At 38.6% G+C, this 22,306-nt stretch overlaps 1 protein-coding gene across 5 annotated transcripts in view; it reads left to right on the top strand.

Moving 5' to 3' along the window:
- ELAVL4 (ELAV like RNA binding protein 4) overlaps positions 1-22,306 on the top strand; it is a 92,215-nt gene that overhangs the window by 47,405 nt on the left and 22,504 nt on the right. For all 5 annotated transcript variants that reach the window (XM_056867547.1, XM_056867545.1, XM_056867549.1 and 2 more), the window contains exon 3: positions 10,777-10,880. In XM_056867547.1, the coding sequence (XP_056723525.1) occupies positions 10,777-10,880 (104 nt within the window). The remainder of the gene's footprint in view (positions 1-10,776; positions 10,881-22,306) is intronic.

Raw genomic sequence — 22,306 nt, 5'->3', positions numbered from 1 at the left:
TGGCTGAGAAGCTGGTTGGATCCACCCCATTGTGGTTCTGCCACTATTTTACCATGAATAAATGACAGGTAGTCAGTTAAGAATATTTGATTTGTTATTTGACTGGCATGTTAACCTTAAGTAGGGATGCTACCAAATTTCACAAGCCCACAGTTTAGACTCAAAAATCACAGTTTTGATTTTGCTTCTCCCTTGCGCAAAACAAGCCCATAAATGTTTTGTGCCATTTTCAGTTTCCTCACACTGATTTTTTTCATTAAAATTAACACATTTGTCCATGTTATTTTTGTGGCAATTGCATATAAATGGGGCAGTATGTAAAAATGGCATGAAAGAAACAAATTGGGAATATCATCCACATACAGGGATGCCACAGAAAAAGCCTATAATGACAAGAGGAGAACCAAAAGAAGCGAAAAAAAATGGTGTATTCGTACATCTCTAATATTTTCTTCCACTATTTGTGCTTGTGACCCAATCTGAAATGTAACTTATCTGTAAGGGCTCATCTCCACCCAGGGCCCAAATATAATTTCTCTGTAGTCTCACAATGTAATGAAACATAAAAGGGAAAAAAACTGTTATTTGTGAAATGACATCAGTAGACCATATCTGGCAGGTGAATCTGCAGAGATCATCCGTGTGCAGTTGTACATTTGGATTTGTTCTCTAGTGGTTTTCCTTCTTCCAGTGCTGCTGAGGCTTTTGAGAACAGATGCCTATAATCCCAAATGCAGAGATTATTCAGTGATCTGCCATTTGTTATCCACACAGAAATGGCTAAAAGTTTCCTTTTACTTAACTGTGAAAACTATGACTTTGTTCATGTCTCTTGAACCAGTGCAGCTATAATGGCTAACACTTTTAAATATGTTGTAATTATTTATAAATTTATAAATTTATAAGCATCTTTTTACCAGCTCTTAGTTTAGGTATCTGGTAAAGATTTTGAAGAAAAATCTCCTAGTATCAGGAGACCATCTCATGCCAATAGCTCTCATTTATACAATATTAACCAACCAGTTTAGCAAAAGAATGGTCAAACAGAAGCCATTAACAGTAACTAATATTGGTACCATTGTGGTTGTTGAAGATGTAACTTTACTTTTCAGCTCAAGTTGAGATGAAATTCCAGCATCTGCACTGATGTGTAGGGGTTTGTTAGGGAAGATAATTTGTTATGCGCTAGGGAGATCACTGTGCGCATTTTTAGAATGCCCATGTGGGGAAGAATCATGTTGTAATACTTAATATGTATTGAATATGTTTGCCTTTAGCGACTCAGATTAGCACAACGTGGAAGACACAGGATCTAACTTAAATTTAGTGTCGTAAGATAACATAGTATATGTCTTTATCGTTGGAAAGGGCTAGCTGCATGTGTATCCGTTTTTCCAAAATGGGATTTTGCCTCTGATTATGGTATTCTGGGAGATGGCCCTGAATAGAATTGGGCTGAATGCAACACAGTTTGCATAAAAACTTTTCAATAGCTTGTTGTACAGGTGTTTGGCAGGGAAGGAGGAACAGGTTGGGGCCCAGCTGAATCCTGTCCTTCTCGTTCCTGGACAACTGAACAATGAAATTTCACTTTTTAGAAACAGGCTCAGTTTGCTTAGCTGGATTGTAGAAGGGATCCCACTTACAATACATGCAGCATGAAGTCGCCAACCTCCAGGTAGTAGCTGGAGATCTCCTGTTATTACAACTGATCTCCAGCCAATAGAGATCAATTCACCTGGAGAAATTGGCCACTTTGGCAATTAGACTCTATGGCATTGAAGTTCTTCCCCTCCCCAAACCCCGCCCTCCTCAGGCTCTACTCCCAAAACCTCCCGCTGGTGGCGAAGAGGGACCTTGCAACCCTAATGCAGCACTTCATCCAGCTAGAGATATTTCATAAATAAACTTGATTCCATGTGTGTATAGTCCCTAGCTAGGCTAGGAAGAGTGAATTTTCACAGTGTTGTTTGGGCTGGAAAGGAGGATGGGGGAACTAGAACAGGTGTACGGGTATAAGATGATTTACCTGGATTTTTAAAATATTAAATATTCAATAAATGTATGGCAAATTATCAGATTTCAAATTGCAATTTGAGATCTGATCATTAAAGGATGAGGTGACACCTGGCAGCATAAAATTGAAAGGAACCATTAACTTGTGTCTAGTTTCTGTTTTGAAATAAATGTGCATTTTGCAGTTGCCCTTTTTGAGATGTGTCTGTTTTTGACATGTGGATGCTGGACTGCCTGAAAACATTAATCAATGCAGCATAAAAACTTCAAGGCCCATACGGAGAAGGAAATACTCTTTAACTTGCTTTTCACTGAGGATCCCAGCAATGGTGTTCACTAAAGTGACTTATTTTTAAAATTACGGAATTCAATTAGCAAAATCTTTCTATAGCTTCATTACAAAGCCATTTGTAAAATGCAGCCACCTTAAAGAAATGAAAACTACTTCGACTAACCTGAAGTCAAGGGTAATGAGCCTTTATTGGTAGAGTTAGATTCAGATTCCTTACTATTACAACAGTCAGGCAAAAATAAGAACTCTGAGCCACAGTTTCTTCAAGGTATAAATAAAAAGAGCCCTTTCTTGCTACTAGATAATGCTAAAGGAAAAACAAATCTAAAAATACAATTGAGGATGAGGGATTTGATCCTTTGGAGGAGGTCATATGATCCTTTTAGTTATTCCCAAATAATTAATGGGAACAGTTGGAATCAATGCAGCATATCCCAGGAATTCCAACAGAACAAGGGGGGAACCTTATGATGCTCTATCACCCTTTTGAGAGCCAGCATGGTAAAGTGGTTAAAAGCAGTGGTTTGGAGCGGTAGACTCTGATCTGGAGAACCGGGTTTGACTCCCACTCCTCCACATGAGCGACGGAGGCTAATCTGGTGAACTTGATTTTTTTTCCCCACTCCTCCACATCAAGCCATCTGGGTGACCTTGGGCTAGTCACAGCTCTCTTAGAGCTCTCTCAGCCCCACCTACCTCACAGGGTGTCTGTTGTGGGGAGGGGAAGGGAAGGTGATTGTAAGCTGGTTTGATTCTTCCTTAAGTGGCAGAAAAAGTCAGCATATAAAAACCAACTCTTCTTCTTCATCCTTTATCATATGATTTTTTTTAGTTGCTTTTACATCCATTTGTCCCCCTCCCCCATTAATTTGAGCAGTGTTGGCTTGATTTGGGAGATTGTGTTTCAGTTGCAGAAGCAAATGGGTAAAACCCTAGCAGGTTTTCCTATTGTTTCTCCCACTGCTATCAGAGTAACCATTGCTTTTGATTTACCTTCTCTGAATCTCTGTAACCTAACATTCAGAATGTGGTAAAGAGAATTCACCTTCAAAGCTGCCAGTTCTTCACAACTCTAGTCATATAGTGCTTCTGCAATAACACAAAAAGATTGGATGATCCACTGGAAATCCAACCCCGAATCTTTTCTTTTCCATGTAACTTTGATCTTGGTGGCCCATAATCACATTTGAGTTTACACAGTTCAAACAGTTATGCCATTTAGTGCTCCCTCATTTCTTTTTCTCCCTAGCTAATTTTAATTTAGTTTAGCCCTGACCTGGATGGCCCAGGCTAGCCTGATCTTGTCAGATCTCAGAAGCTAAGCAGGGTCAGCCCTGGTTAGTATTTGGATGGGAGACCACCGAGGAAAGCCAGGGTTGCTGTGCAGAGGAAGGCACTGGCAAACCACCTCTGTTAGTCTCTTGCCTTGAAACCCTTCCCCAAAAGGGGTCGCCATAAGTCTGCTGCGACTTGACGGCACTTTACACACACACAATTTTAGTTGTCCACGTGTATACTTTTTGAGCGTGTACAGAGATGTAACATTTCTGAAAATTTTGAAGCCATGCTGGGGGGGGGGGGGGAGAATGATACATTCATTGTTTAAACATAAATAATGTTTAGTATTAATTAACATGTGTCTTTAATGTTAAAAGATTTAACTTGATATCCAAGTATGCTCCTAGTCTTGTGACTGTATGATACATTTTCTGTCTAAATCATACAGTGTTCCTATCTCTCAGATTACAAAAACCTAAGTTAAATGTGCTAAGGTAGCGGAGTACAGCATTTTGCCATGACCTCTCTCCGAAGTACTAGATAAATTCACAACTTCACTTGTAGAAAAATGTACATTGCAACTAAACAGAGTTACAGCCTTCTAAAGACATTTACTTTCGTGGATTTATAATTCTGTAACTCTGTTTAGGATTGCACATTTATACATTCTCTAGTTCTACTCATTGCCTTACACAAATATCTTCATACTACAAAATTTAATTAGCACATTATCTTAAGAGTTCACTGATTTCAGAGACAATATTTTATAGATGCTGCTTTGAGAGCTTCCCCTAATTTCCAGTTTTTTTATTTGAAAAATTGGAATAAGTTCCCAGTCGGAAAAAATCTTTCCCCCTAAAGTATCCATTTTACCCCTGGGCTTTCACATCTCTATGAATATGTGTATGTTTTGTACAGCTTACAACTTCTGTTTCTTGCATTTTTATCTGACTGATCAGGGGAAGGGGGAATATTCTGCTTTCTTAAATCAGTGATTATTTTTTTCTTTCTGTGTAGCCATAGGACATGTACAGTGTAAATCCTAATAACCCTCTCTGCCCTGAATTGCTTTCATAATTTATTTCCATTATATTTTCTTCTGTTCATGGTGTGCCCAGATAGAATGCAAAAAAAGCCCAGTCAAAATCTTGTATAATTTCTGTGATTACTATATTTATTTAGGATAGGTTTTTTAATATCATTTTCATTGGCTTTTCTGGTCCATTATATTCTGTAGTTTTCTTACTGAGTAACTTATATACTTAATTGCTATATTGTAGTATTATTGAAGTATTATAATGATACACAGATTTTGAGATGTATGGCCAGTTTCTTAGTGACTACATTCTGGTAATGATAGGTCTGTCCATGTCATAGGTGCTTGCAAAAAAGTGGGGTGTGTATGGAGACAAATGTTTTGGTGGTAGTTACCTTGAGTCAGAAGAAAATGTGGTAAAGACTTGTGGAAATTACTGCATGTTTCAGGATCTTCTGTTAAAGTTTCAAATGGGTAGCCATGCTGGTCTGCAGAAGAAGAGCAAGATTTGATTCCAGTACTACTTTAAAGAACAGAAAGATTTCCAGAGTATAAACTTTCTTGTATCTGATGAAAGGAGCTTTGACTCTCGAAAGCTTATACCATGCCAAACATGTTGGTCTTTAAGATATTACTGGACTCTATCTTTGGTGAAAGCATTTCTGTTCATTTGTATTTCTGTCCTCATCCTCCTTTAGTTTTCTTTGCCAGATCTCTGACCCCCTCCATTTTCTTAGTTTTATTACTCTGAAATTAATATACTTATTGCTGTAGTACATTGGCCATTGCACTACAGGTACAAACTTACTTTTGCAGCATTTATTTGCAAGACCCTCTTCTCCACCCATGTTTTTTTCTTACAGAGTTATGTGCTATATAATGTGCTTACATTAAATTCTTCACATAGGAACTCAGTTGGTTCCTTTCCTCTCACCCTCCTGACTATTCAGCCGAGTGCTTGTTTTTTCAATGGACTCTTTTTGTAATTGCATCAACCAAGCAGCTCCTAGTTTGATACATGATGACCTTGAAGAAGAAGAAGAGTTGGTTTTTATACCCTGCTTTTCTCTATCTTAAGAAATTTCAAAGCGGCTTACAGTCACCTTCCCTTCCTCTCCCCACAACAAGCACCTTGTGAGGTAGGTGGGGCTGAGAGAGTTCTGAGAGAACTGTAACTGGCCCAAGGTCACCCAGCAGGCTTCATGTGGAGGAGTGGAGAATCAAACCCAGTTCTCCAGATTATAGAGTCTGCTTCTCCTAACCACTACACCATGCATTGACTTCTACAAGTTCTTCCCATTTGTTTAAACCAAATCCTGAATCCCTTTAAAATGGCTAGCTGACTTTTAAGGCCTTGGCTTAGATGCTTAATAACAGTCTGCTATGAGCACTGCTATGTCACCCCTTTTCATTCAATTGAAGGCCATGTTTCAGCACTACCCTCATTTACTAGCATAGTCCATTATGGGTATGCTTGACAAAGAAAAGATTGGCTAGTAATCTGTGGAAAAACATGCATTGGGAAGGGGCACATGACCAGCTATTGGCTTGTTATTTAATGCCCTTATGTATCACACACTCTATCAGGGCTATAATGGGGGGGGGCGAGGAGGGCAGCTGCCGCCCCTGTGGCAGGCAGAAAGGATGGCAGAACTGCCTCTCCTGTAGGTGCCTCTGTGCTGGGTAGGAGGCAATTCTGCCACCCTCTCTGCATACCACGGGGCAGTGGCTGCCCTCCTCACCTCCCCACCCCCAGTAACAGCCCTGCATTCCATCAAAAAAGAATGAAGCTCTTCACAATGAAAAAAATCAATGTAATGTAATGCATTGAGTGTCACACTAGGTCCTGGGAAATCAGGGTTCAAATCCCCATTCTGCCATGAAAATCATTGGGTAATTTTGAACCTGACCTACCATTATTGTGAGGATAACAATAGAGGAATAAAGAGTCATGAATGCCATTCTGAGCTCATTGGAAGGAAGGACAGGATAAATATTGAATGATAAAGCATACAACCATTAAAATTAATTAACAATGCAAATACAGCTAGTATGAATGGCATGCCACTACCAAGATTATTTGGGTGTATTTTTACAGGGTTTGCAGTATTCTCATTGTTTTGCTATGAGAGTTAGTGAACTTTGTCATTTATTGAAGGAATTCTTTCTCAGGTCTTAGCTATGGAAAGGCAACATTCCAGAGCACACCTTTCCATTTTAAACCCAGAAAATAATCTTTTTTTCCCATTGCTCATAACCTTTTTTTTGTCCTAAGGCTCAAGATCCTTAGTTTTTACAAGGGATTCTCAGTTATTTGGCATTGTAACCAGCTCTGGTTAACCTCTTAAAACTGTCAGCCTGCCTTGCTTTAAATAGGATTCTTCCCAATCTTGTCAAACTTACTTCAAGACTGCCTCTTTACCAAGCACCACCCCAATTAGCAAAGTGATTGTGATAATGACTGTAATGTCAAAAGGCTGTCAATATCATGTTGAGATTCTCTAGATATGTGAACTGTTCTCAAAGCCTGTACTGAGAAACAAAAAGAGAGAGTTGGTGAGGTAAGATGCATCATGTTTGGATTTGGCAAAGAGCATATAAATGGAACTTCTATGGCAGGAGGTAACCATTCGGTTTCAGCTGTAATGGTTGATTCTTCACTATCAGTAGATTGGTTTGCCATTAACGCCCCCCCCCATGTGTAATATGAGGACAATACTGATACACTTTACAGGGAGATTTTGAGGATTACAACACAGTAATGTATGTGAAGAACTGTGATGATTGAAAGCACTATATAAATGTTTATTAACTAGGCTGGCTTTAAAACAGACTTCCCCTTTTCCTGCTGTAACTAGTGGTGGAATAACATTTCATATTTGTCAAGCTTTTCCTGTGAATTAGGTGACACAAGGCTGACTTAAGGATTAGGGGCAGCTGTAGGATAAAATGGTATCAGTCGCAGTTCTGTGCCGCCACCTCCAAAGTTATTGCTTGCCATTCGAACGTCCTCACTGTTTTGCTCTCATGCCAATGTCATCCTGGAATAATGTCAACATAAAGTTTCAAATGTACTGTGTGCACATGCATAACACTTATACTGTAAAATGGAAGCCTTAGACACGACAGATTTTGTCTTTTCTGTTCAGGGATTTTAACATTAAGATTCTTGAATATTATTGATGGCAGGATTTGGGTGGTCATGTGAGATAACTTTTACCTACACCTTTTTATTTGTTTGCATGTTCCAGTACATGTAAATGTATTCTCATTTTAAAACACAGTGACTTGTATCTGGATAAGTCCAGATAAGAAGCAAAAATAAAAAGAGGTTGGACAAGATTATAAACTGTGTGTATAGCTGCTGTAATCAGCAGAGAAAAATATTTCAATGCAATGGTAGAATCAGATTACCTCCTTCTTGGCATTGTGAGATATTAATTTTATTTATTTAAAATGGCTTATGCTAGCCAATGGCTGTAACAATAAATTACAATTATTTAAAATGTTTGTATATCTGCCTTTCTCCAGGGCATCTCTGTACCCAAGGCAGGTATGTGTTTCTGATCTAAGAGCTGGTACACAAAGTTGCCATTTTTTAAAAGCACTGTGATTATTTGCAGTCATAGACCATCAAATAGAGTGAATTTATATAAGTAAATAGTATAGGGTAAAACAAATACAAAATACAATTGAAATTAAAATGGTTAACAATAGCAAAGGTTACAAAGGTATCTAGCTAGTTAATATCAAATAGAACAAATACAGAAAATAATTAAAATTGTAATGCTTATTAATAGCAAAAGATTGCAAGGATAAATAAAGCACTGTGGTTTTTGGATCCAAAAACCATCCAAAGCACTTCTGCATATGCATGGGTAGAGGGAGGTCTCTGATTTCCACCAGACTCCCAAAACAGACTGCATCTGCTTGCACCATATGAAATCCCTCTCCAGATGTTCCCCAATCATCAGGAACCTCAGATGGCTTTTCAGGAGACACAAATAGAAGGTCAGAAAAGAAAAAACTTAGCTTTGTTTGGAAAATCATTTGGCCAGAGTCTAGGACTATCTCATGTCTGTTGGCCTCCTATGATTGTGGTATTGCCAGTTTGGTACATAATGCTTTTGTTGATCTGTCATTTCATTCAGTCGTTCATGATCTAAACATGAATGTATTTGGTTATTCATACCACTGTTAATTCTGAAGGCAGTCAATGCTGTGAGAGATTCAGGAGACTGAAGCTGAAAACAGATTGCGGGGACCTTTTGTACTTATTTCTTCAACTTTAAAAAAAAAGAAAAGAAAAACCAATCCATGGGATGCAAATCAGGGATGGGGGAGGGAACGCTTTACTCACGATTTTTCTTGTATTTTGTAAGGTTTTATTATCCAGCATTGAATGGCAAAATGGTTCAGATCTAGCTTCCATGCTTTCCTGGATTCTGGCTGAAGTATATAGTGTCTGATTGTTCCTATAGGTTATGTCAGCAGTGCTGATGTAACTCCAAAATCTGCCCCTAGGTTTTTCCACTCTCTAAATATTGCACTACCAAAACTACTGAATTTTTTTTAAAAAAATGCAATGCATACATCAAAATGTTACCTTCTGAAAAAATGTCTTTCGTTGTTTCCATTTCTATTTCTATTCTCTCTTTCTAGGCATTTATGTGGTAGAGCAGGTTGGGAATATCGACTCTTTTCATTGTGTCACAATGTGAATATTTCATTGGGATCTATATAAACATTATCCTCTTAATTTGGTTTCTTCTTGGGTTTGAGGAGCATCCAACAACCAGTGGTAGACATTCATTATGCTGTGTATTTAGCTGATCAAGCAATTTTGGGATGAAATTTCAGCGAATGAACGTGAAGTTTGGTGAAACTGAAATGTTCCAAGCTCAGGTGCAGACAAATAGTAGGGATTGAAATAGTCTGGATATTGTGCCAGAAACAAAACAGTACAAATCTTCACCAGAATTGATTAGTTTTGTTGTGGGAACAAATTGAGAGTAGTTCCATGGAGCTATGGTGGTTATTTCTTAGATACTGGTCATGATATTTAAGCATTACAGCATTTCCAGTCTCTCAGCCATTATGCTACATCTTGTCTCTGATGATGAGTGATGCTATTAAACATAAACATTCCCCTTTAATTTTGTCTGGCTCCATATCAATTGCCTTATTTCACTGTACTCCTCAGTGGTAGCCAGGCTTTTAGTTAATGCAGAAGAATGTCTAAGCACTAAATGTGCTGATGGCATCTCTGAATGCAAAAACAGTTGTACTGTTTTGCCCTTCCCAGCATCGCCCCATGAAGCAGTATGAAGAGTACAGAATAATCATCTGCCCTGGCATGTAATATTCTGCCAGTTCTCTTCATGTTTGCTCTATCATTGTCACGTCAGCAATAAAGTACTGAACAGTTTCAAGCTACTTCATCAGCTTTTAGATGTTAGATTTAGCTCTACCTCTGGGTTTTAGATATTACCTTTTATTGCTGATTGCAACCTTTTAATGTAAACCGCTTTCCTTCTGAAAAGCGGTACATAAATATTGTAAATAACTTTTCAGCCAGTTGAGACAAAGTAACCACAAGGTTTCTTAAGGTTTCTCATTTTTTCAAATTACTGACGATCATTACTTCGATTTAAGTAATTTTTTTATATTTCACTTTAAACTGAACCTATGTTGCTCCTGTGACTGATTCTGTAATCTGTAAATTAAATTATCACAAAGCTGTTAAAATCTGTGCAATTTTTTTCTGCTGCTGCCAATCCCTTGTCTTGCTTTCTCTTAATGTGAATTTCACAGAAGGAAAGTGTAGTAAGTGTGACCACTTTAGTGAATCTTCATTATATTAATGTATGTCATTCAGTTTTAAGGACACTATGGAAAATCCTTAAAACACTATGGATGCTAGAAAACTCAGCAACTTGTTAAACACAGAGACTCCCATGATTTAAAAAAATATTTCTAAATAGTCCTCCTTGACAGCAGTGGGGTTGTATGGGTATATTTTCTGGCTTGGGAAGCAAGAGTTAGGTGGAAAAGGTAATCAGAGAAAAGGATTTCAATTCCCCATTTGGAAATCGTACACATGTGCTGCAAAGAATACTGAGTCCTTTTTTTTTTGTTTCTTATGTTTCAACAGGGCAGAGTTTAGGGTATGGATTTGTTAACTATATTGATCCAAAGGATGCAGAGAAAGCCATTAACACTTTAAATGGACTCAGACTCCAGACCAAAACCATAAAGGTAAGAGAATACAAAGAGTATTTTGCTAAATTCAGGAGGAAGAGTGTAGCTAAGATAGTGTCTGGCTATCTCATCAGTGTACCATTCTTGACAGACCAAAGAGTGCAGCTAGTTTTTATTTTAGAACAAAAGAAAGGTACATAGCAGATGGCATTTTTGTTCTTTTCAAACTGCTACTATTTTTGTTTGTCAAAAAACAAACAAGCAGAAAAATCTTTAAATGACTTACAAGATTTCAGGCCACGTTGTCACACTCAGTGTAAGAAAGTAATCCATAAAAATAATAGCAGAATTTTTTTTTTAATAGCCTGTTCGCTAGATGGTTACTGCACAAGGTTTTGTTGCCCATCATCTCACCATGAGATTTCTGGGCATTCCGTAGGCATCTGGCTTTCAAGATACATCTGTAGTTATCCTCAGATAAATCCGATCAAATTCAAGTTTTTTATGAAATCAAGTACCAGTTTCTAGTAGCACATTGATCTTCCTTGAATGTTGTTTGTTGCTGGATTTGTTGCCAGAAACCAAAACTTCCGACAGGATACAAAGTTCAAAAGATAATGCTCATATATTCTCCTTAATCCCATTAGCTTTCCTGTACCATAGTTTGACATGGGAGAAATTGTAGTATGCAGTAATGTTGTCACTATTTTTAAAGAAGTTTAAAGAAGTTCTGTTTAAAGAAGTGCAGGTACCAACATCAGTATCTCTTCCAGTGTATGAATTTACTTAATATAGGAGTGTCTCCAGTTTTCACTTAAATGAGTTAGTATGAAACTATTCTTACCACGTTCCAAGTACTAAAATGTAATACTGAGCCAGTAACTTATTTGTCCGCTGCCAGGTTAAAGTGTAGGTTTAAGTTGCTTTCTTTGCCTGTCTTGCAAGCATGTCAGCAAAGGGGAAAAAATTCAAATTACTACAGCCTGTATTTTAATCAGCCCAGTTTGCTCTAAATTGAAAATCATGGTGGTTTTAGTGCTATGATTACTTTTATGTATAATTGTTTTCCTTGAAGGCTTGGTAATTTTCCACCTATATTTTAATTGCTTTAGTTGTTTTATTGGTCTAATGCTGTAGGCTAAAACTAGGGGGGAAACACCCTGTGGTAGACAGAATCCTAAAATTGAAAGTGTTATCAACTAGCATGATATTTTGATATTAGTGCCCTCCTTCAAATTTTTGTATACAGATAGATGTGCTAAGATCAGGTTTTTACTTTTCATACATGCCGCATGAACGATTTCAGTCTTCCAGTGAACAATCATGACACTTTGTGATGCTTTGATGCTCTTAACAATCTTTTCATATTTTATGAAAGGAAAAACATGTTTAGTGATCCTAAATTTTATTTAATTAAAATATTTTTATATTTTATTATATTGGATAGTTATTTTCAAATGCTCTAAAAGTGGATATTTGGGTTCTGGGGGCATAGAGATTGTTGGCTGTAAGGTTGTTAAGGAAAAACACAGTTACACTGTATAGCTCAGGGTGGGGGAAGCATTAAAATGATTTTTTTTTAAACTCACCTTTCCCCTTGTCCGGTGACTCTGTTCTTGATGGTCTGTGTGTGAAGCAGAGGAATCCAGGTTTTACCATCTCAGTTCATTTGGACAGCTACTCTGTGTCCTTGTAACTTTCCCCATCATGATCCACCTTTTTCTGTCAAAACTCATTAGAGAGGATTATGTTCATCCCTGCCTGTTCTTCAGGCTGACTTTTAACCTGGCCACATATGTAATTGGTAAGAGGGGAAAAAATCAACACTTAATCAGATTGGTACAGACAGGATAGTCCAAAAATGTAGCTAAGATTTTCTCAGTGAATTCAGTATATGCTTTGTGAAATTACAGGCTGTCTAGCTTGATTTTAAATATTAATCGAACCACCCTCATCTTGAACTCTTAACAAAAATAATTCCAGATGTTACTTGAACTTAAATTTATATAACCTAGAAATATTTTCCCTATTTTGTTTTATTTTTAAATATTAAATATGGGGGAAAGAAACTGCACAGAAGTAGTGAGATACAGTGATCAAGTTAATATAATTGAATGGGCTATCCCCAGTTTATTGGAAAGTGTGTGCAATATTTTATGTTTTTTAAAAGCCATCTTTTTACCACAAACAAAATATCACTTTAGGAAGAAGGCTAGACTAGAACTCTTGTGCTAGCGCTCTGTAACCGGGGAATTTTTGATACAGTGAAGCATGATCTTCCAACTGTATTTTGAAGTAGGCATTACACTTTAGCTCATGCCGTATTTATGATCTGTTCTGAAACAGAGGTACAGAGTTTTCTTGGAGATCCTTCTGAGTAATAGTAATTGTAGTTGAACTAAGGTAAAATTCAATTAACTGCAGTTATTATAAAAATAAGGATTACTAATAATCTGTATATAGAGAAATATATCGTCCAAATGTAAACCATGTATAGAAATGTATTGCTAGAGGATGTGCAGGTTAGAAATCTTTTTGCTAAATACCCGCCTGAATAGATTATCCTGAATCAGATTATCCTGAATAAATTCAAAAATTTTATTTTCCGTATTCTACAATTTCATATTCTGTGAATCCCTCAAGCCTTTGCCCTGTCATGTTTCATGTTCCTTCTCCAATTGTAATTTTTTGGGAAATGGTAGGGTATATTTAATGGTTTGGATTGTTTTTTCATGCCAATTTCACATGGAATAGACAAAATAGAAAGTAAACAGACAAAATGTTATTTCCTTATTATTTCTTCCTAATTTTTATTGTTATTCTATACCACTACTGCCAAAGTTACATGTTGTTAGAGTACCAGGGTGTGCAAGAGGCCCACACCAAGTCAAGTCAAGAGATCAAAAGCAGGTGCAGGTCTGCATTTCTGAACCGTCAGAAGAATGCAGAAATGTGGGGTGGAATTTTTTACAGTGTTTTATATTTCCACATCAGATCTTCCATTTCTGAAGATTATTGTTTCATAAAATTAGTAACAATGAACTGATGCCATTGCCAGACAAACTTGTCTGTTTAAAAGTTGTAATTCATATTTTTCAGGATATCCCTAGTAATTATATGAGAGTATGTATTTAGAGTACATATTAGACTTGTATGAGAATTCATACATACAAGCAAGCACCCACAATACTCATGGGGTGATCCCTTCTCTTAGCTGTGGATCCAGTCGTCCCCCTCCCGTCGCCTTGGCCTGTTGGTAAGCCTGGCATGACTCTCAGCCAGCGCGGCTCAAGGCCTCCACTACTGGGATTGCCGTGGTTTATGTTCCTCCCCACCATTGCTTGCACCCAGTTTGCCACAACTCCTACCCCTATTATCGCTCTCACCAACAGCAAACCGTGCGCTGTTCCTGACTTCTCCTGCTGGGACCACCACAGCTCCTACTCCTCACATCATCACCTTTGCTGCCTGTAGGCTTGCCACAGCTCCTAGGACCACCACCCACCCCACTGTCACTGCTGCCAGGCCCAACGCCACTCCACCCACCACCACCACCCCCCACACACAATGTCACCAGAGGAGGTTGGTTCATTGTCTGCATTTTGTTTGGGGGGAAATTAACCCCCCCATGTATTTTTAAAATGTTTTCAGATTTTTCTGCCAGTTTGGGGAGTCAATATTTATAGTCAATGGGGCCTGATCTGCGGGTTTAGGTATCTGCAGATTGTCCCACACTTGACTATTAGAATATAAGATTATGATCTGTAAAATAAAGGTAAGAGGGATAAAATCACAAAACTATATGAGAAATCACCTAATTGGCTGTGCAGGTCAAATTAGAACTGAAGCTAAAATTCTTATTCATATCTTCTTGAAGGGTGAAAGGGATATTGTAATCACCAGTCTCATCTGGAGCTAACAACTGATGTTATGGAGAGTGACTGTGAAACTGAGGTGCCCTAGTGACCTCCATGGAAGAGAATTAAATTCTTCTTTAGTAGATGAGTGGAGAACCATACCATATCTTGTGCAGTTTACACAGTGTGCTAAAATTAGTCTGTCAGTAGATTTTTTAAAATGCTTTTGGGTTATTTCTTAAATTTAAACCATCTGAGGGGAAGTGCATTATATCTTGTTTTTAAATTTTTGTAAGTATTATTCCAATAAAAAATAACTTGCAGCTAAAGCTTTGAATGTATTTGAATGTGACATTTAAACTACACTTGATTCACTTTTTCCTAAGCAAATATTTCAGTTCAAGTGTTCGTTGCTATAGGAACATCAAATCAACATGAGGTATTTTTAAAAAAATTGTTTCCTAAATATAAGTAAAAATAAACATGCTAAATCCGATCATGCTGTATGTAGGGCATTGGAAAATCTCCCAATTCATTTTTTTCTGGAAACCCCACATTAAAAGGATGTGGCAACAGATGCAATCACAGCTAGATTAGTTCTGGTATCCAGGAAGGTAATAGGTAGATCAGTGAAGTAGTATCTGGGTGGCAAGCTGAAACACAGTTTGGGCCAGGCCTGTTTAATGTTTGATAGGTCATCCAGATTGAAGAGGTAGTCAGCAAACTGGGACTTTATAGAGGAATCCTCATTGGACCCAGGTGTCATGTGTTGTCTGGTGGTACCTGAGGTTGGAGTAGAGATTGTGCTCCAAATAGTGCTGGTAAAATGGGCTTGAAATCCTATCTGCATTCCATACTGCAACTATCCCTAGGGCACAGGGGATTAAATGGTAGAAAAGTCCAGTTTGAGTTTGACATGAGTAGTTTACATGTACTTAATGAAGGGTTGGGGAGGCAGGTATTGGGATGCTTGATGTGATTCCCCCAAAGACTTTTATTTCTGTGACTGATTCTGTTCAGTCTCCACACCAGATTTGTAAAATACAATTTTTATTCAGGCAAGGATATATAGTTCAGTGCTCATTACTCATTTCTCATTATTCTCATTATTTTGCCAGCTTACCTGGGAATGTGAAGACGGAGAATTTGGTTTGTAGTTACAACTCAAATTAATAGAAATGAATGCAAATGGCAGTGCAGTAGCCATGTTAGATTGTTTCAGAAAAAATGGTTTTGTGGCACCCTAAAATCTGACAGATTTATTATAGCATATGTTTTCATGGGCACAGGCTATCTACTCCAAATGCATGAACCTTATCAATCTGATGACGTCGGCTTGTGCCCATGAAAACTTATGGTACAATAAATCTGATAGTCATTGCGGGGCCACAAGTCTTTTGTTTCGGGGATGATTGATGAGATGTACTACTGGCAGGGGGGGAAATTAATGTAACAATATGGTCCAAATTCAGAGTGTTTCATTTTGTTTGTCTAAGTAATAAACTGAATCGGAAAGATGGCTATACACATTGAAACGGGTTAGAAGTAGAAGCAAGTTAAGTAGCGTAAGAGGAATTATGAGGCCTATTTTAAATTTCAGAATGCCCAAATTTGGAAAATACAGTGCTTAAAATATTCTTTGAAAGCAGAATTGAATTTTTGGTGCTCACTATGGCCCTATGCCCCTGACCTGGATGGCCCAGGCTAGCCTGATCTCGTCAGATCTCAGAAGCTAAGCAGGGTCAGCCCTGGTTAGTATTTGGATGGGAGACCACCAAGGAATACCAGGGTTGCTGTGCAGAGGAAGGCACCGGCAAACCACCTCTGTTAGTCTCTTGCCATGAAAACCCCCAAAAGGGGGTCGCCATAAGTCAGCTGCGACTTGACGGCACTTTACACACACACACATGGCCCTATAGCTTCTTTCAGGGAAAAGCAGTAGGGAGGAAGTGTCAGTTTTCTCCTGCAAAATGGCCGCCTTCTCAGCTACTTGCATTATTAAGGGAAAAGATCTCTCAGGGTATTATTTTCTTGCTAGCTTCTTGAATACTTGCAGCATAGTTATCTCAGTATGTAGAAGTAGAAAATAACACTATTGTACATACAAGGTATAATTCACATCCCACTGAAGTCAGTGGCAAAGTCTACTTGATTATGATGGCTGTGGATTGCAACTATAAAACTTAATATGGCAACCAGTGGCAACCATTCTTTTGGCCATCATGGCTCTTTTCCCTTCAGAATTCTGTTCCCTTCATACTGGCAGAATATGATTATATACAGTTTTTGTGTGTCAGGGAAATGTTCTCCTGTAGCAGCTTTTACTACCAATAATATCCACTGTGATGCTTGATCATATAAATATTCCTGACTTTAGCATTAGTTAATGTTGATGGTATACCAACAGTATTGCTGCTTGCGGGGAGGGGAAATGGTTGCATATTTGTGACCCAAGCAAGTAATTTTGTTCCTTCCAGTTGAACAAGCAGCAGAGTTAATTGCATGAGGGCAGTGATTAAATTTGGTCATATAAATGTTTGCTATTTCAAACAAAATCCATTACTAGTATTTGGTGTATTTGGTTTTCAAATTCTTTTCCATGTATTATATTTGACATAATGCCAGAGACCACTGTAAGCAGTCATATCATTTCTCGGTATCTGTGTGTGTGCTGTTAAGTTACAGCTGACTTATGGCGATCCTGTAAGGTTTTCAAGGCAAAAGACATTGGGAGATAGTTTGCCATTTCCTGCCTCTGCGTCCTGACCCTGGTATTCCTTGGAGGTTGCCCATCCAAATACTTGCCAGGGCCAACCCTGCTTCTGAAGAGATCAGGCTAGTCTGGACCTATCAAGGTCTGGGAGCTATCTGTAGCTGTTGCAATTCCCAGAATTTAAGAAAAAACTGAGATGAACAAACGCGGTGAGCACGAAAAGGAGCACAAAAAGAAAAGGAAAGAATTTAAGAAAAACTGATAATTTCCATCTTACTAGGATAGCAAATCCTGGATAGTACAAAACTGCCATCTCTGACAACACAAATTTTAAGTACCCTTACTAAAGATTTTTCCTATGTCCCTTATAGCTTATCATACTCTGTCATGGCATAGGTCACCCTCCTTGTTACACCCATCTAGTTTCCAAACATCTTGAATCTTTGGGCAGCATCATGTATTAGAATAAAGCATGGCTCCCCTCCTTTTGTGGGATGGTAGGCAGAATTCAGCCGACAACTGTTCCCCTGTCTTGTCTGGGCATCAGCTAAGGTCCTGGGCAGGGATGGCCACATTGAACTGGGGTGTGGTGAGGCCTCCCTAAAGTCTTACATGCCTGTTTAGCCATGACCCACCTCCTCCAGAAGGTGGTGATAATGCACTGTAGCTGTATGCTCAAGCTCTTATACTTTTTGATATTTTAATAATTTGTTATAGTGATGGTGTACTGTGTAAGTATAATTCGTCTGTCTGATATTTGAAAATGTTCTAAATTCTGTACCCAAGTACAAAAATGGAAAGCTTTTTCATTTTTTGTCAAAGTTTTAAATGATTCTAGTTCAGACAAATCTGCTTAGGTGTTCAGCCCACTCACTCTCTCTTGCTTTCGATGCCCTTTCTTGTATACCAAGAAAATTTGAAATTGTAAGCTGTTGCATTTTTGTAATGGTCTGAACGAGCAGTTCCTACAGTAATATAGCTGAATAAACAGGTGACAGATATTTGTAGTATCATGGTGGTTCAGCCCAGCAGTTGAAGCTGAATTAGAATAAGACAAATTAATTTGAAAATACCAGTATGAATTATATCATTTTGGGTACATTTTGATCCAGTTTGCTTATTCCTACTTTAGAACAGGGCATAGGAATGGATGGATAATTGTGTTTCTTACTCATAGTAGGTTACTGAGGGTTGCAGGGGTTTGGGCTGTTTACTCTTATACATTTTATTCCCACTGGGTTGTGCAAGTGTATTTGATATGAGAAATGCCGTTTTCTAATGCCATGTATTTATTTTAAAATATGTACCCCATTTTTCCAAAATTGGTGAAAGTGACTTATACAATGTGTGTGTGTGTGCGCGTGTGTGTGTGTGTGTAGTGTTGTCAAGTTGCAGCCGACTTATAGTGACCCCTGGTGGGTTTTCAAAGGCAAGCAATTAAGCATAGGTTGTTTGACATTGCCTTCCTCTGCAGTCTTCCTTGGAGGTCTCCCTTCCAAGTACTGACCCTGCTTAGCTTCCTAGATCTGACAAGATAGGGCTATACTATACCATTCCACATCTCAGTTTAAAATAGACCAAGATTAAAATCTACATTTATAAGTATCACACAAAAATATAGCAAAGAAACAACTTAACAAGAATGATAGAGTATGTAGCCAGCATTTTTTTAGTCAAGTATTCTCCAAAAAAAGAACAGATTGATGTGCTCTCCAGAGTGAACAATCTCAACTTCTGGAAAGCTTTTCCAAAGTGCAGTGGGTCATGAAGGAATGAGGCCCCACTTTAGCCAACCACTGCTAATTGATGGAATTACTAAGAGGAATGTATTGGCTGACCAAAGTTGGCAAGAGACTGTATATAAGGTGAAGTGGTCCTCCAGGTATGTGGCCCCAGACTGTAAACAGTTTTACTGATAAGAACCAACACCTTGAAGTGAGTTTGGAGGTGCACAAATAGCCAGTGAAACTGTTTTAATATTTCATAATGTTCTTGCTTTGTGACAAGATTGTCTAAAGGCAGGGTGCTTTGTTTTGCATCAGCTGAAGTTTCCAAGATATCTTGAAGAGCAACCACTCATAGAGCATGTTACAGCAGTCCATCTGAAGGTTCAGCTTGTATCACTCAGCGGAGACAAAGAAAGAAACTAATTTATATCGCATATGAGTACAGTAGAAGGTGCCTCTTGCCACGATACTTACCTGCTCCTTCTACCAAAAAAAAAAAAAAAAAAGGATGAAGGAGTATCCGTAAAGTTTTTGCTTATTGTGTCCAAAAAGGGTAATCTAATCCCAGTGAATCTCCATCTTCCCTATCACCATCACTTCCATTTTGTCTGAGTTCAGTTTCAGTGTGTTCACTCTTCCTAAGACTGGTAATATAAAGATGAGCTTTTAAGAAGTTTTAAGAGTTTGAATGTCTCAGAAATTTTATTGACTTTGTGATTTTGCTTAAGAGTGGAGTTCTATAACCTTTGGATGTCAGGATTCTTATTAACAAATTCGCTGTCTAACCATTATACTAACATTCCAGTTTAGCTTTGCACTAGAGAAGGTGCACTAGAGAGTCTTTATCTCTCAGTTTTGTGCATCAGCTGTAACATATTTCTTACTTTCTAACTGCTTCAGTTTTTGCCAAGGAGGATTATTCATTCCACACAGTTTGAGCAATTATTTCTTCTAGCATTGCACTTGATGTTTCCCAGAGTGCTGGCTGGTCATTATCTCCGGGTATCTGCCTTGAAGTGCTGGGATAGACCTTCTTGCCTTATTTTTTATTTAAATAATCATCATTAATCCTCCAGCACTACACTGAAAGACCAAGAGAAGAACTGCTTAGCTCCTCCAACAATAACCTTTTGCATTTTGATGAGCTAATGATGTTTCCAGGAAGGTGCTATGCAAGGAGGAATATGGGGAAAATGATATATGCTATGAATGTCCTTTCCAATTCTACTTTTCAGGCACCAAGACAGAAATTGTGATTTAGGGGTTCTGTAACTACTCTTATTATCGACATTGCACAGTACTAAGCATGTTATTTTGAATCTGTTCACCTTAATTTTTAATGCAAAGCCCCTCTTGAGCCACTCTGCATTCATCCATTTATCTGCATACAGCAACACAGTATCTTCCTCAACCTTTCCTATGCCTGCATCAAATCCTTACCTCTCTGCTCACTTATATATTGCTTGTGTTCCCAGGAAGGAGCTGTCACCTCTACTATTCTACTGCATCAAATAATAATTGATAAACTATTAGTCCACTGAAACATTGCATTTACTTTGTCTAATTTAAAAATGAATATAATAGAGATACTTATGTATCCAAATGGTCCAGTCCAGTATTCTGATTCCATATATTTGATACTAAGTATAAAACGGAAGAGTGCAGACTGACAATGATGTGATCCATTTTCCTCTTTTATCGAACTTCCAGATTTGGGGACATTCTAAAGCAGGGGTGGGGAACCTTTTTTCCACCAAGCGCCATTTGGATATTTATAACATCATTCGCGGGCCATACAAAATTATCAACTTAAAAATTAGCCGACCAAGCCCCAAGCAGGCAGCTGCCCCAGATGACCCCCCCCCCCAGCATGGGCAAGCAGGGAGGCATCCAACTATTGGCGCACTCGCCCACCTGGTGGCACAGGATGGCCTGTTGCACCAGCCGGGCTTAGCCGTCCAGCCGCATGCCAGAGTTGCTCCTGCTCCGTATGGTCAGGGCCAGATTCTACAGCCGGCTCCTGCTACCTCCGCCTGCAGAGATAAAATGAGGACACACTGTCTAAGAACTCACACACCCCAGCACGCGCATTCTGGCCCTTCCTCCTTTAACCCCTCCGTTGTCGCCACTTCTGCCCCCAGCCCTCTTGTAGTACAGAGGAAATACCTTTCTCCACGGCCCGGGTGGGAAAGGGTTAACACAGTTTCTTGGGCGGTCCAAGCAGCTCCATAGCTAATGACTCTTCTGCAAGTGGGGGGGGGGGTAAAGGTTCCTTTTCTCAGCAAAACAAACATCCTGTCCGCAGGAGGTGGCTGATTGGCAGTCTTAGATCCTTCTGAGCTAGAGATCTGCCAGGACCTGCGAAGGGCCAGACCAAATGACTTCATGGGCCTTAAACGTCCCCCGGGCCTGAGGTTCCCCACCCCTGTTCTAAACAATTATCTACAGGTTGAATATCCCTTATCCGGACTGCTTGGGACCATAAGTGGTCCATATTTCGAATCTTTCTGTATTTTGAATTTTTGCATATATATATCTTGGGAATGGGACCCAAGTGTAAGCACAAAATTTATTTATATTTTAGATATACATATATCCTAAACAATATTTATACACATACAATTTATACACATATTTTAGATATACACATATCCTAAACGATATTTTTAATAATTTTGTGCACAATGAACCATCAGTAACTCTGCTGAGAGGCTGTGCGTAATGCCTGATTGCCAGCTCAAAAGGTCCTGTTTTTGGATCGGATATTGGTTGTCCAGATAAGGGATACTCAATCTGTATATCCTTTGAAATGCCTTTACTTAATATTGATGTTTCCTTTCTGCTTGAATTATCTAATATTCTTGTATGCATAATTGCTTCTGTGGCAGTGTAAGGCCTAGATATACAAGGCAAAGCATTTTGGTATTCATCCATACTAAAATTCAGATTTTCCTTTGCTACTGCCTTTGTGGATGCCAGATTAAGGCCCTTACCAAGCTCTGGCATAAGTCTTAACAAATTTCTGTGGTCTTTTGTCTTTGAAAGCTAGGAGTTCAGGGATACACAAGAATTACATGAAGATTCAAATTGACAGTGACATGCAGTACATAATTATGAGTAGGATCCATCTAGCTTTTCTAAGGGGAGCAATATGTCCCCATTGACAACCAAAAGAATATGCTAAGG

This window comes from Euleptes europaea, chromosome 2 (genome assembly GCF_029931775.1).
Source record: "Euleptes europaea isolate rEulEur1 chromosome 2, rEulEur1.hap1, whole genome shotgun sequence".
In the NCBI taxonomy this organism is placed as follows: domain Eukaryota; kingdom Metazoa; phylum Chordata; class Lepidosauria; order Squamata; family Sphaerodactylidae; genus Euleptes; species Euleptes europaea.
This window is presented reverse-complemented; position numbering and strand designations above follow the sequence as displayed.